The sequence below is a fragment of the Sardina pilchardus genome, chromosome 14 (genome assembly GCF_963854185.1).
Source record: "Sardina pilchardus chromosome 14, fSarPil1.1, whole genome shotgun sequence".
In the NCBI taxonomy this organism is placed as follows: Eukaryota; Metazoa; Chordata; class Actinopteri; order Clupeiformes; family Clupeidae; genus Sardina; species Sardina pilchardus.
Genome location: NC_085007.1, coordinates 29,929,004 through 29,943,882, shown reverse-complemented (window position 1 = coordinate 29,943,882; position 14,879 = coordinate 29,929,004). Strand labels below are relative to the sequence as shown.

The window sequence follows — 14,879 nt, the reverse complement described above, 5'->3', positions numbered from 1 at the left end:
GCACACACACACAGGCATGAAAGGCCCAAAGACGCGGCGCGTCACATCGCCATGGTCACACCTCCATCCTATAATAGGATCACCAGCTTCTAGCCGTGGCGATCGATGGCGTGTGCCGCCCATGCCATGTTCCCTCACGCTGGCACGGGATAACACGCCTTAACACATCGCAAACCCCACAACAACATACACAACATATAGAAACCTACACACTCTCCCCACTCTTTCACTGAGCAAATTCAGTGAGTAACTATTTTACACACTCACAGAATACAAACACAAATCCAAAGCAACGTGGACACTGACACTGACGAGCCGGCTGCGGCTACTGCTGCATCATCCGCTTAAAGGTCTGAAGACAGACACACACACACGCACACACACGCTGAGCACCAGTCAGTAGCTAGATGCTACATCCACGCCGGACCCTTCTCCATGTCCAGCCATCCCCCCCGTCTGTCCTCCTTAAGGCCAGGCAGCAGCTCCTCCAAGAGCCGTCCAGGTGAGTGAGGGCGATGCCTCCTAATCAGACAAGGAGGCCCAAATTTATGGGTCTCAAATGCAGGGGTCCGGTGCAGAGCCGTGGGCCCTCCCGTGATCTCCAGACATCTCTGTTTAAGGCTCGACTTGGCTTAAATGAATGAATTAATATTGACTAAACATCAGCCAAGCTAATGAGTTGTTAGTTAAGGTAATAAACACGTCACATTAAGAGCGGGGGCCGCTAAAGAGCTAATTAGGCGAGCTGGGGGGACGGACGGACAGGCCAGACACAAGCCCCGTCTCAGACACACTCGCTCCCACACACTCCAGTCCAGCCGGCCTCCGTGGTGAGAGCGTCCTCGTCCAGCCGCTAACGCCAGCTGTGCACCTGGGCTACTGTTACATCAACACGGCACCACTAATGAGTCGGTGGAGGTCAAGGCTCCTTCATCGGGCGCTTTGAGGCTCGGTGTGTGTGTGTGTGTGTGTGTGTGTGTGTGTGTGTGTGTGTGTGTGTGTGTGGGGCGCTGCTTCCGGGGCAGCTGTCCAACATGGTCGTGGTGCGGTGGCGTCGTCATGCCGCAGAGCAGCCCTAAACTCTGATGGCTCCGGACCCTCGCTCTAGCTCTCGCTCTCGCTAACACTCTCACTAACACTCTCACTCTCCCTCGCTCCCAGCTGCTGTCAGCTGCCTTCCAGCCCACAGCAGGGGCTCTGCAACCTGATCAGATGAAGGGAGAAGCAGAACCTCTCAAGATGGAGGAGTGGAGCGGGGGAGGAGAGGAGAGAAGCCGAGGGAGGAACGGAGCGAGAGTGCGATAGCGGGGTCATGATACAGGGAGAAGAAAACAACAGAAGAGAGAGAGGGAAGATAGAGGCAAGAGAGAGAGGGAGAGAGAGAGAGAGAGAGAGAGGGAGAAAGAGAGAGAGGGAGAGGAGGGCTCATCCCATTAAGCCCGGCCGCTGTGGCTGCTGTCGGTGGGATCACGGGGGCTGCATTACCGGCAGGGCCCCCGCCAGCCACTGGCCCCCCGCTCGCTCGCCGGCCCCCGCCGCGCTCAAATGGAAAGAGCGGGCAAAATCAATGGCCGCCCGGGCCCACGCCGCCGTCTACGGGAGAGCCGGGATGAAGCCGGATTTCGGCGGAGAGCAGGGACCGGGAATCCTGCTAGGAGAGCGGCCAGGGCTGGAAGCAAATGTACGTGCGTGCATGCACACACACACACAAACACACACACACATAAACACACACACACACACACACACACACACACACACACACACACACAATCAGATGCCTGCTGCTATCTGGGATATACATTGAGTCTTGCGGAGGGCTTTGTGTGTGTTGCGTGGCGCGTGAGTGTGTGTGTGTGTGGGGGTTGGGGTTGGTTGGTCTGTTGCCATGTGAAGCAGCCCTGCGCTCCCAGCATCAATACTTGTGCTGCAGACATTAATCATGGGAATCTGGGCTCCTCACGCTCCCGCTCGCTCTCTGCCTCCTGTCTTCCCGCGCACTACACCTATCCATCTTTCAATTTCATGCCACATCTCAGATGCTCCCTCTCGTCCACCCCGCCCCCCCCCTCCTCTCCTCTCCTCTCCTCTCCTCCTCTCCTCTCTTCCCCTCTTCCCTACCCTAGTCCGCTCAGCTTCTCTCCTCTCTTCTCTCCCCTAGTCCGCTCAGCTCCTCCCTAGGGATGCACCGATCCGACTTTTTCAGTCCCGATACCGATACCGATGCCTGGGCTCTGCGTATCGGTCGATATCCGATACCGATCCGATACCATTGTTAATTAATAAACTGTATACCTCACCATGTGGAAAAGACTAAAGGCATCAGGCTTGACTTAAACATTCTTTCCCTAACTACACATTACTTTCCTAAAAAAATCTAACAAAATAACACTTAGATATAAAGGTAATGTATTATTATTAGTATCATCATTATTATTGATAGTATCATCATTATTATTATTATTATTATTATTATCATCATTATTGATTATATTACTAGTATTAAAAATAAACAGTTGTAGCCTACACCAGCAGCAACTTGGAACAGCATTCAAATTCAAGTTCACAGTTATTACTAAATAATAAATCTAACAAAAAACTATTTTGCAGATAAAAATCCCATATTAGTGACATACATTGAAACACCCCTGCCAAAATCGTGTCACCCGCGAAACCCCTCTATTTACTCATAGTGGTACGGTCCCGCAGTTTGCCCACGATAAACTAATTAGTCACACGGAGTTTGAATGGTGGTAAACGGTAGAAGTTGTACGTTTTGTCTAATAAATGAGAAGTTTTTAACAGCCAATTTGAACAATTGCATGTCTTTATACCAAGAACAGTTTATACAGATGAGATGAAAGTGACAATGTGTTTAGTTTGAGTAGCCTATTTTGTGTTGACTGTTACACAATAAACGTGTTGCCTAAATGTAACAAAACGCATGAAGATCGTAATTAATCTATGACAAATGGTGGTTGGTATAGATATTCTTTTGATCCTATGACATACATTTGGTATCTGTATTTATCCCATCCATGAATTTAGACACTCAGAACACACAGTGAGGTGAGGCACACTCTAACCCGCAGCAGTGAGCTGCTGCTACAGCGGTGCTAAATGGCTGGATGCGCGTCATGGCTCACCCTTTTTTTGAGACTATATTAAATTCGGATCGGCCCATGGATCGGCCCGTTTTTTCCGATCCAGCTATTTTGTTCATATCGGGGCCGATATCCGATCCAAATATCGGATCGGTGCATCCCTACTCCTCCCCTCCTCTCCTCTCCTCCTCTCCTCTTCTTCTCCTCTCCTCTCTTCCCTAGTCCGCTCCTCTCCTCTCCTCTCCTCTCCTCCTCTGGCGTCCTCCATCTTTACAGGGCTGCGTAATGGCGTGTTTGAGGTTTTATTAAGCACTGACTGATTTAAAGAGTACTCTTTACTCAGGGATCAATTGCAGCTCACACCAAACACCTGTCCTCTCACACGCCTCTACAGGATTACTACATGTACCGAGAGTGTGAGTGTGAGTGTGTGAGTGTGTGTGTGTGTGTGTGTGTGTGTGTGTGTGTGTGAGAGTGTGAGTGATAATGAGCGGGGGGGGGGCAAGTAACCTTGTTGACTGAGAATGAGTCTCTGTCTTTCCTTGGCTCTCTCTCTCTCTTTCTCTCTCTCTCTTTCTCTCTCTCTCTCTCTCGCGCGCACATCCGCACACATAAATAAAAGATGAATAAATAAATAAGTGATGGTGTGAAATCAGTGGAGCAGCGCGGGGAGGGCCTTGCATCTTTTAGTGCTGCTATGGGGGCTAAAGAGGCCGAGTCCGGCCAGAGGGGGCCCGGCGCTGAGCCTGTAGCAGGAGGCTGTGCCCTGCCCTCCTCCTCCTCCTCCTCCACGCTAGAACAGCCTGTGGCTATTCACCTCTGGAGGGCCCCCGCTTCAAGCGGCCAGGCGCCCACGCATCTCGGGTGGCTTGACAGCTCCCCCCTCCAGGGCAGGGCCAGCAGGCCGCAGGGCCCGGGCGCCCGGCGCTCCCCAAAGACCCCCGCGTGTGTCACACGCTACAAAGAGCTGCTGGAGCCTTCTGGGGGTGGGAGTGTTTAACACGCAGCCACCAGGCCGCCACCAAGAGCCCCCTCACCCAACACTGACCCAGGACCTGCTGAGCTCACCGCCACGCCAACAAGTGCCAACCGGCTCCAGCCTCTGGATCTGTCTGAGTGCTACAGAACATAGTGCTGTATACGGCGTACACACACACACACACATAACGCACACGTACACAAATGCACAGTCACTTCCCCCCTCGCGCTCTCTCTATCTCTCTCATGTGGTGTGTGGTGCTGGAGGGTGTGTGTGTGTGTGTGTGTGTGGGTGAAAGGGGGCAGGTATGTTTTAATGACCTGGCTGGGCTAATTACAATGCAGCCATTCCCACAGGCCTCTCTGGGGAGCGCGGCATTAAGAGCTCCGCTGCCAGCCTGATTTGTTCAACACAAAGAGCCAAAGGTGAAGTAGGCCGATAGCCATGGAGGTGGGTGTGTGTGTGTGTGTGTGTGTGTGTGTATGTGTACATTATGTGTGTGTGTGTACGGGAGGGGGGTTAGTGGACTGCCCCTGGTCATGCACTAATTGAAAGGGCCTGGTGGGACGTCACAGGCCACAGGGGGAGGGAGGCACCTGACCCCCAGCCAGGAGCACGGAAGCCCAAAGAAAAACAAAGAGCAAGAGAGACAGAGAGAGAGAGAGAGAGAGAGAGATAGAGACAGAGAGATGGAGACAGAGAGAAAGAGAGATAGATAGAGAGAGACAGAGAAAGAGAGCCCTCCTCCTCTCTCTAGCTGGCCGGCCCGCTGTAAGATGCACGGCCCCATCAAAGCCTGGCCGTGGCCTTGGAAGTACTGAGGAAGTACTTGTGCATACACTTCACTCAGCTGCTGGCTACAGGGGTCAGTCCCTCTCCCCGCCAGCGCTCGCCTAGCGCTCGCCTCCTCCTGTGTGTCCTACAGGCACACACACATCTGAGGCAAACACAAAGACAGAGCCAGTCCAAAGGGGGAGGAAGAGGGAAATAGACAGAGAGAGGGAGATTGGGGGAGAGCAAGAGGGAAATAGACAGAGAGAGAGAGAGAGTGGAGGAGAGAGAGAGACAGAAAGAAAGGGAGGGAGAGAGAGAGAGAGCAAGAGGGAAATAAGAGGTAAACAGACAGAGAGAGGGGGGGCAAGAGGGAAAAGGGAGAGAGTGAAAGAAAGAGAGAAGGGGGAGAAAGGGAGAGAGAGCGAGAGAGGCAGCTAAAATGGTGGTGGCCATTTGGAAGTACAGCCCAGGCAGCAGGACACCTATAAAGAAGGTTTTTGGCAGCACCTACTGGACCTATTGGAGGAGTTTTTGCAAGTATGCAAGTGTTGATGCTTGGTAGGTATTTTATGTGTGTGTGTGTGTGTGTGTGTGTGTGTGTGTGTGTGTGTGTGTGTGTGTGCATCTCATGCTACTCTCCTGACAGCAGCGTTTGCGTGTGTGTCTCATCGCTCTGAGAGCTGGCGCTGAGACATGGGGAAAGGGTGGTCTCTGGAGCCCAGCGCTCCCTCTCCTGCCTGGGGAGAGTACAGAGAGAGAGTGCGCCGGCCACTCCACTCACTGCTGGGACACCTGCCCTCTCTCAACACGGAGCACAAGTGATAGAGATGTTGGACACAGCAGTGTGGGCCCTAACAGTAGCTCTCCCTCTCTGCTTCCTGATCTCTCTCACACACACACACACACACACACACACACACACACACACACACACACACACACACACACACACACACACACACACACACACACACACACACACACACACACACACACACACACACACACACACACACACACACACACACACACAAAATGACTGCAGCGGTGTGTGCTTTGGAAGGCGTCCCCGTAGCCCCGTGTGTGTGTGTGTGTGTCAGCGGCATGTGAAGGCAATCAGCGGCAGATTAGAGGGACTTGTGAGCGTGTGCAACTCATTACTGTTGTGACCAGGGACATGGCGGCCAGGTGAGCGGTGCTTTTGCTTAAGCTTCACTTTTAGATCCACTAATCCTCTCACACACACACATACACACACACACACAGACAGGAGACATGGACACACTCTGCCTCCCAATTACAACAACATAGCTGAACACATGCAACAGCAGGAGAAAAAAAAAAAAAAAAAAAAAATAATAATAATAATAATAATAATATTGATAATGTGATACACCCACTCTCTTCTTCCAAACAGCACTAAATGAGACAGAGCAGCTGGCTTTAGTGTGATACCATGATGACATGTACTGTATCAAAGCTGAGTACTACATCAACATGGTCAAAGTCACTACTGTGTGTTTGATGATTCACAGAGGTGTCTGGTTTTAATATGCTGGGGAGGGGCCAGACTGAATCATTACATAAGTGTGTGTGTTTTTGTGAACATATGTATGTACATATATATATATATATATATATTTATATGTGTGTGTGTGTGTGTGTGTGTGTGTGTGTGTGTGATTGACACACACTTTTAGTGCAGGTGTGGTGGAGAGAGCCCTAGATGTCTCCAAGCCCCTCGACACGATCGTTAGCCAGCAGAGTAATTCCTGCCCTCAGGCCCGTCCCTGGCAATTAAATCAGCCCTCAGTCTGAAATCAGGAGTGAGACAGAGACAGACTAACACAGAGACAGAGAGAGAGAGAGAGAGAGAAAGTGTGTGTGTGCGTGTGTGCGCATGCATTTGTATGTCGGTTTGTTTTCTTACGCACAGAAAAAAACATCTTCACGAGCTCACACAGCAGGCCAGGCAGTAGACATGAATACCCACAGTTAAAAAAAAAAAAAAAAAAGAAATCCGAAAGGACACAGAATAATTCTAAAAATACCGATGACAATTCACAAGAGCCTTTCCCCATATCCTGTGCTTTGTAAAGACAAACCAATTACATCTGCAACAGATGGAAACAGCCAGTCAGGAACAAGGAGCAAGCCCTTCCAAACAGACAGGCACAAATAACTACTTCAGCTTCACTGAAAATACAACATCGCAGCACAAGGACCAAAACAAAGCGGAATTCAGTACCGACGACAACATTACACTGACACCTCTCCACCTCTAGCTATAGGAGAAAAAATCCAACCTTACCACCCTCCACAAACACACTAACATAAACACACACACACGCACTCAATACACAGGTGCGCCTGCTAAGCTAGTCTTCGTAACCGCAGTAAGTGTGTGTGAGGTAAAGCTAAGTGAATGTGTGAGTGAAGGTAACATTTACATTTGATCAGCAGGCTGTGAGGGATCTCTCTCTCTCTCTCTCTCTCTTTCTCTCTCTCTCTCTTTCTCTCTCTCAGCAGAATGGGAGTGAGTCCCTCTCTCTCTCTCTTTCTCTCTCTCAGCAGAATGGGAGTGAGTCTCTCTCTCTGTCTCTCTCAGCAGAAGGGGAATGACTCTTTAAAAGCCTCCTCTGCTGCAGCAGCCTCAGCAGCCAGCCACCGAGCACATACCCAGAGCCAGCAAGTGATGGTATTTAGACAGCCTCAGTCATTAGGCACAGCCCTGCACTGAGGGCGCACACACACACACACACGAGGCCACAGTCTTTTTTGTGTGTGTAGCGCTTGGTGTTCCTCCAATAACCCGGAGAGATATTAGCTTACATACTTGATAAAGGCAGCTCCCTGAGGATCCCAAATATATATCCCAGGGCCGCAAGGCTTTATTGGCTGCGGGCGCTACAGACTCCTTGCACAGAGGGATTGCTATGGCAGGCCGTGATGAAAACAAACGGCCAATCACATTGATTCTCTATGGTAGACAAATAACACACACACACACACACACACACACACACACACACACACACACACGTACGTACACCAAACATATAAGATCACACATAGGCGCAGAGCCAATCATATTGATTATCTATGGCTAACAAATAACACACACACAAACACCAAACACAAAAACACACATAGGTGCAGAGCCAATCATATTGATTATCTATGGCTAACAAATAACACACACACACACACATACACATACAAACACACACATAGGTGCAGAGCCAATCAAATTGATTATCTACGGTAGGCAAAAAAAAACCCAGGCAAACCCGCACGCACAGCACACACATCCACAGACAGGCCTAGAGGAGCAGGGCCAGATGTAGCACAGGCAGCCGTAGAGGAGCAGGCCCAATCACATTGATTATCTATGGCAGACGTTAGGGCTGGGGCGGCTGGAGAGTCCATTATTGAAGCAGCCTGCTCAAGCTGAACCTTTCACCACGGGAGAAGGTGAGCACAAACCATATAACCCCACTGCAAATGTCACACTCACACACACACACACACACACACTCTCTCTCTCACACAAAGAGAGCACTTCAACATATAGATATACATAAAGACTGGCAACCATTTATGTACACACACGCACACGCACACACACACACAGAATACATGCATACTGTACATGCAATCAAGAAGAATCCCACACACCTCTCTCCCACAAAGAGAGCACTTCAACATATAAATAAACATAAAGACTGGCAACCATTTATGCACACACACACACACAGCATACCTGCATACTGTACGTGCAATCAAGAAGAATCCCTCACACCAGAAAATGGATGACTTGAAGTTGTACATCTCTTCATCTTTACTCCAGTTCACACACTGAACACACACACACACACACACACACACACACACACACACACACACACACACACACACAATCACTCAATCTTGCATGCAGCAATCAAATGTGGCGCATGTACGGATGCCGTGCCACTCTTCTCAATGGGCCTGCAGTGTCAGAGGAGCCGTGGCTGTCCTGTCTGCCGCTGCTCGGCTCCATATTTCCTCAGCCTCCACATCTCCCATGTAAACACAAGGTCCCAGCCGGGTGGCCGTGGCGCTCTCCTTCATTAGCGCGGGGCTGCGGCGCCCCTACAGCATGCTGATGAAGGGCTGTGCTGTGCTGTGGGCGCCCCGCCAGGCTGCCTATGGAATCATTACAGCTGCGCTGCGCTGCACTGCACTGCACTGCACTGCACTGAGAGGCCTCGTCGTCTGCCAGGCCTGCAGCTTCATTAGCCACAGCACGGCACGGCACAGCACGGCACAGCACAGCACAGCACAGCACAGCACAGCACAGCACAGCACAGCACAGCACAGCACAGCACAGCACAGCACAGCACAGCAGAGAGAGGGCTGCAGCTCTCCTGTGTGTGCCACTCGCATTTGGCATTCCACAAACCTGGCGTGCTCACTCTCTAGCTTGTTGTGTGTGTGGGATGGGTTTGTGAGGGTATGCACAAACAGCGTGTGTGTGTGTGTGTGTGTGTGTGTGTGTGTGTGTGTGTGTGTGTGTGTGTGTGTGTGTGTGTGTGTGTGTGTGTGTGTGCGTGTGTGTGTGTGTGTATGTAGACTACAGTCTGCCTGTGTGTGCATGCAGGTGCATTTGGCTTTGGCTTGTGTGTGTGTGTGTGTGTGTGTGTGTGTGAGCATGCGTATGTGTGTGTGTGTGTGTGAGTGCATGTGTGCGTGAGTGTGTGTGAGCATTAGACTGGGAGTCAGGGTATTCCCTGCGGTGGGCGTGCTTGGCTGGCGTGCTGCGGCCCCAGAGACTGAGGTGACAGCGGCTCTGCTCCACACCACTGACCTATCAGCACACGCAGGTCTCCCCTGGACCCTCCAGCTATGGCTGATCCCTCCTCACGGCTGCCCAGGCACGGAGCTCTTTACTGGGCATGAAATCTGCCCGTTTCCCTCCCTCCCCCACCCAAGCATGCAGCACCTGGGCATGAAATCGGTCAGCTGTGCAGGTCAGTGGCACAGAAGAGCGCCCAACACACCCAGGAATCCAGTTGGACTCTCTCTCTCTCTCACTCTCTCTCTCTCTCTCTCTCTCTCTCTCTCTCTCTCTCTCTCTCTCTCTCTCTCTCTTTCACTCACTCACTCACTCTCTCTCTCTCTCTCACTGACTAGTAGGGCACAGATAATCTGATCATGTACTTGACTCTTAGTGTTCAAAAATGTGGTATGTGGACATGACGCCCAAAACTTTACTAAAAGGACCTAAACTACAGTCACTCTGAAATATCATGAAAAAATCGTAGCTACCCAAAATGTCAAAGTTACGACGTCTTATATACGTAAATGTATAAATACGGACACGTCGCTATATTCTAAAATTGCTAACTAAAACGTAGTGCTAGTGTGACTGTGAAACGGCACTTGCTCATCAACAAGGTTCAGCTAAAGGGCAGCAGAATATGAGGCTAAAGCAGGCTAATGAGCGGTGGTGGCGTGCACTTCTAAGATATCCGCACATTTAAAGATTTAAAGGGACTTAGAGAGGCAGACGGTGCACCTCAGACACCACGGCGGGGTTACGCACCCTAATCCTGCCCTGTCAGCGCGGATTTGGGGAGAGGCAGCCGGGGCCTGTGCAGCGCAGCCCAGGAGAGCCTGTGGCCTTGTACACCCCACATTAACACACACACACACACACACACACACACAGACAGAGTGTGTGAACCCTCCTGGGGTGTTGTCATGTTTGACAGTTCAGACCTGAAAGAGCACGGAGTTCACATCTGCATGCAGCCCGCTCTGGCCTCCGATTGCATCATTTGTTTCATATGAGTGCGCGTGCGTGTGCGAGCATGAGCGTGTGTGTGTGTGTGTGTGGGTGCGAGCATGAGCGTGTGTGTGTGCGTGTGTGTGAGGCGGTAACACAAAGGCTCGGCAGGCAGGGGCCGTAGACTCCAGGCAGCGAGGCTGCAGAGAGCAAACAGGCTGCACCACTGAGAGATGGAGGCAGCTTTCAATTATTTATGTGGCCTTCCAGCTCACACAACCACACCGCGTGTATATGTGTGTGTGTGTGTGTGTGTGTGTGTGTGTGTGTGTGTGTGTGCATAAACTAGTGTGCTTTCTGTGTGCAGCAGGTTTGTTTGTGTGCAGTGCTTGCAGTGATCCAGGTGATTGTGCCGTAGTGCTGTTGCTCCTGAGTGCAGGATATGTTGTGAGATGTGAGATCTGAGCGGGAGTTCTCATCACTCTTCCCTCTCGCTCACTAGTCACTACAGCAATGAAACGCCAACAGCAAACATCAGGGCTTTGTGCTGCGCTGGGATTCAAATAATCATCAGGATAAAAGAGCAACAATAACAAATATCGCTCCGTTGAGGACTTTCAGGAGACAAAGACATCTGAAAGGCACAGAACCAGACAAACAGATAGGTACACACACACACACACACACAGACAGACAGACAGACACACAGACAGACAGACAGACAGGCGGACGTCAGTGTACAGTGTAAGGTGGGCACCGTGCCACAGGAGCCCTATGGTGAGTGCTGTGTGTGGTGTGGAGAGTGGCGGGGGGGCGTTGGGTGGTGCAGGGCTGGGTACTCACAGGTGTGGCGCGCCAGGGAGTAGTTGGAGCCGCCGGTGGTCAGGCCGAAGCCCTCGGGGGCCGTTGCGGCGGTGCGCGGGCGCGACGGCAGCTTGGGCGGCTCGATCTCGGCGCCGAACTCGGCCCCGATCACGCCCAGCAGCACGATGGCCGTGGCCTGCTTCCGCCGCTCCTCGTACGAGTTGGAGATCTTCTTAGCGTTGGGCGGCAGGTTGGACAGGCAGCCTAGAGAGAGAAGAGAGAGGAGGAGAGATTGCAGAGAGGGAGGGAGGGAGGGAGGGAGGGAGGGAGAAGAGAGGAGGAGAAGGGGGGGAGAAGAGAGAGGGAGAGAGGAGGAGGGGGGGAGAAGAGAGAGGGAGAGAGGAGGAGGGGGAGATGGAGTTAGATTAAGAGCTTCAGGTTGCACTGCGGTAGCTTTTTCAATCTCTTATAAAAACATTTGGAGCCTGGAGAAGGAAGCCATATCCTTTTATGAGCTAGCTTTGCTTTTATGTTGCACAGAGTGATTTCTGCCCGCGCAATCATTGAGCGGACATAAAAGAAAAAAGGCTAGAACTTCACTCCGTCAGAACTTATTATTGTTTGCGATAAATACATAAACCAGACAAGGTGCTCCTGCGCTCTCTGTTGAGATATTGAATTGACTGCAGAGAATTGAGTGAACTCTGCCTGGCCTCCCCACACGGGCGAGTAAAGAAGAGTATATAGTGTTTACATGAATACATGGAGTGTGGGAATGGGCCACGCATGCGCAACCTACAGGAGTGTGTGTGTGTGTGTGTGTGTGTGTGTGTGTGTGTGTGTGATATATACGAGTGACTGAGAGAAAGTAGGTCCGAGTTGGTGCGGGGTGAGGCAGTGGAGAGTTTGTGCGTTTATGTGCATGTGTGAATGTGTGGACGGTGTGTGTGTGTCTGGGTTAAGGAAGTGTGTCAGGGCTAGAGGTAAGTACGTGTGTGTGTGTGTGTGTGTGTGTGTGTGTGTGTGTGCGTGTGTGTGTGAGGGATCAGGTGACTGAGTGCGTGGGCTCCTGGGGGGAAGGCTGCGTGGCAGATAAGGAGGCGTGGAGGAGAGAGGCTGATGTGGTGTCTGCAGCCCGAGACGGCAGCGCTCTGACAGCCTGTCAGATTGACAGGCAGATGCCCGCCAGTCCAGCCACAGGAAAATCCGCTCATCGGCCCGTCCTCTCCTCTCCTCCTCCTCCTCTCCTCTCCTCCGCTCCTCTCTTCTTTCCTCTCCTGCCCTCTCCATCCCTTTCTCCCCCAAACTTGCTCTCCTTCTCCAGCTCCTGTCTGTCACTCTGCCTCTCGTACTTTATGAGCTTACACTCCCTCTCTAACTCTTATCCCTTCATCCTCTATCTCTGGGCCTTCATTCCCCACCTCCCTCTCTCTGTCTTTCTCTCTTTCTCAGTCTCTCTCTTTCTCCCTCCCTCTCTCTCTCGCTCTCTCTCTCCTTCTCTCTCTCTCTCTCTCTCTCTCTCTCTCTCTCTCTCTCTCTCTCTCTCTCTCTCTCTCTCTCTCTCTCTCTCTCTCTCTCTCTCTCTCTCTCTCTCTCTCTCTCTCTCTCTCTCTCTCTCTCTCTCTCTCTCTCTCTCTCTCTCTCTCTCTCTCTCTCTCTCTCTCTCTCTCTCTCTCTCTCTCTCTCTCTCTCTCTCTCTCTCTCCCGTACACCCATCAAAGGTGCAGAAGAAAACCAAACAGGCGCAGACACTGAGTGGGTAAACACAAACAGCCAGAGGTAAGTCCAAGACAAATAGCAGCAGAGCCGTAAAGCCAACACACTCACTCTCTCTCTCATACACACAGAAACACACACAGACACACACACAGACACACACACAGCCTCACAGACAAACACACACACACACACTCTCACTCAGGCCCAGATTGCTTCAGCTCAGCAGGCCTGCCTGGGCGCTAGTGTGCAGCTTTGCAATAAAGTAAATCCCTCAAACTCTGTACAAGATACTTAAGTCCCTTTCCCACATGAGCGAGACATCCGGATGTCAAACGGATATCAAACGGGTGGCTGTATGTGGGAACGCAAAACTCGGGTATTTTCTTACCCGGAACTCACCCTACTAGCCCCCTAGTACTACTTCTAGATGTTACCCGGGTGCGCTTAGGTGGGAACGCAGCCGGCACAGTTCTGGGTAGAGATGGGGGGCGTACCGATGACGCATAGAAATGCGCCCTTGCAGCCTGCTTGCAGCGCAAGGCAGAAAGTACAAATTGCCATGGTAACGATAAACATTGCCCTACGAGTATGAACACAGACGAGAACACCGGAGTAGTTCTACAGAAAACAGTGACATTTTGTTGTGTACGTACAATACAAATTTAAACTGCAATCACGTTGTTGTGTTTGTTGCAGGACAGGCAGGATTATCCTTGCAAACGTGAATAGCTTGAAGTGTTGTCGATTAGCTTGCAACTAGCTGTTAGTGGTTAGCAATTAACAGCTAATAGTTAACGTCGCTGTTATTTAGCATTGTTGCTTTTTGTAGGAGTTGGGAAGGAGCCTCAGACCTCTGTGTGCTGTTTATATTTTCCAGGTGTGTCATTATTTTCTATTAATTTGTTATGTTGGATGTTTATACCAGAGAGGGTTGAAGTAGAGCTTTGTTTATAGCCTGTGGTCCTGGCGTTAGCTATTTTTTCCTCTATGCTAGCTCCCGCTGACTAGCGAGCTAACTACTTCTGTTGTTTCATGATGTTTTGGATCTGATGTAAGTTCGTATCATCCAGGCAACACAGCACAACAACGCATTTATTTAGCGTCATCTCCCTCCCCCTGCAAGTGCTGACATTGCCCCACCCCTCGCGGCTATTACTCGGGTCTAGTGTGAACAGAATTACCCGTATCTCACTCGGACATAAAGCTCATGTGGGAAACGTCCGTGTCGTGCCTCACCCGGGTAAATATGTCCGGGTAACTTCTAGAAGTTATGTGGGAAAGGGACTTTAGAGTAGTGCTCAACAAAACCTAGACTAGATTGATTCAATGACAATTAAGAATGAAAGATTTTTTGAGAGAAGGAACACTAAGATGTATGTGTAAGATGTATGTGTGTGTGTGTGTGTGTGTGTGTGTGTATGTGTGTGTGTATGACGTGAGCAGTAATAATAATTGGGCCCAGCACTGGTGTGTCTGTGTGTCTATCTGTGTGTGTGTGTGTGTGTGTGCGTGTATGTGTGTGTGTTGTGGGGCTGGCTGCAGGGCTAGGGCTGCTGGAGGGGGCACGTGCTGGAGGCCCCCCCCTCCCTGGGCCACACGCTCGGCCCCACAAAGGCGCTGGTGGCGGGGCCTCCTTTAGGGAGGAGAGGGCCGGTGCTGCCTTTTGTTCTCCCCGGCGTATGGGACGCCCCAGGAGCCTGTTGTACAACACACTGGCCCTCACTTACAC

At 51.1% G+C, this 14,879-nt stretch overlaps 1 protein-coding gene across 1 annotated transcript in view; it reads right to left on the bottom strand.

Moving 5' to 3' along the window:
- Positions 1–14,879, bottom strand: part of LOC134100599 (WD repeat-containing protein 7) — a 144,728-nt gene that overhangs the window by 45,108 nt on the left and 84,741 nt on the right. Inside the window, exon 21 of the mRNA XM_062553886.1 lies at positions 11,471–11,695. Within this exon, the coding sequence (XP_062409870.1) occupies positions 11,471–11,695 (225 nt within the window). The remainder of the gene's footprint in view (positions 1–11,470; positions 11,696–14,879) is intronic.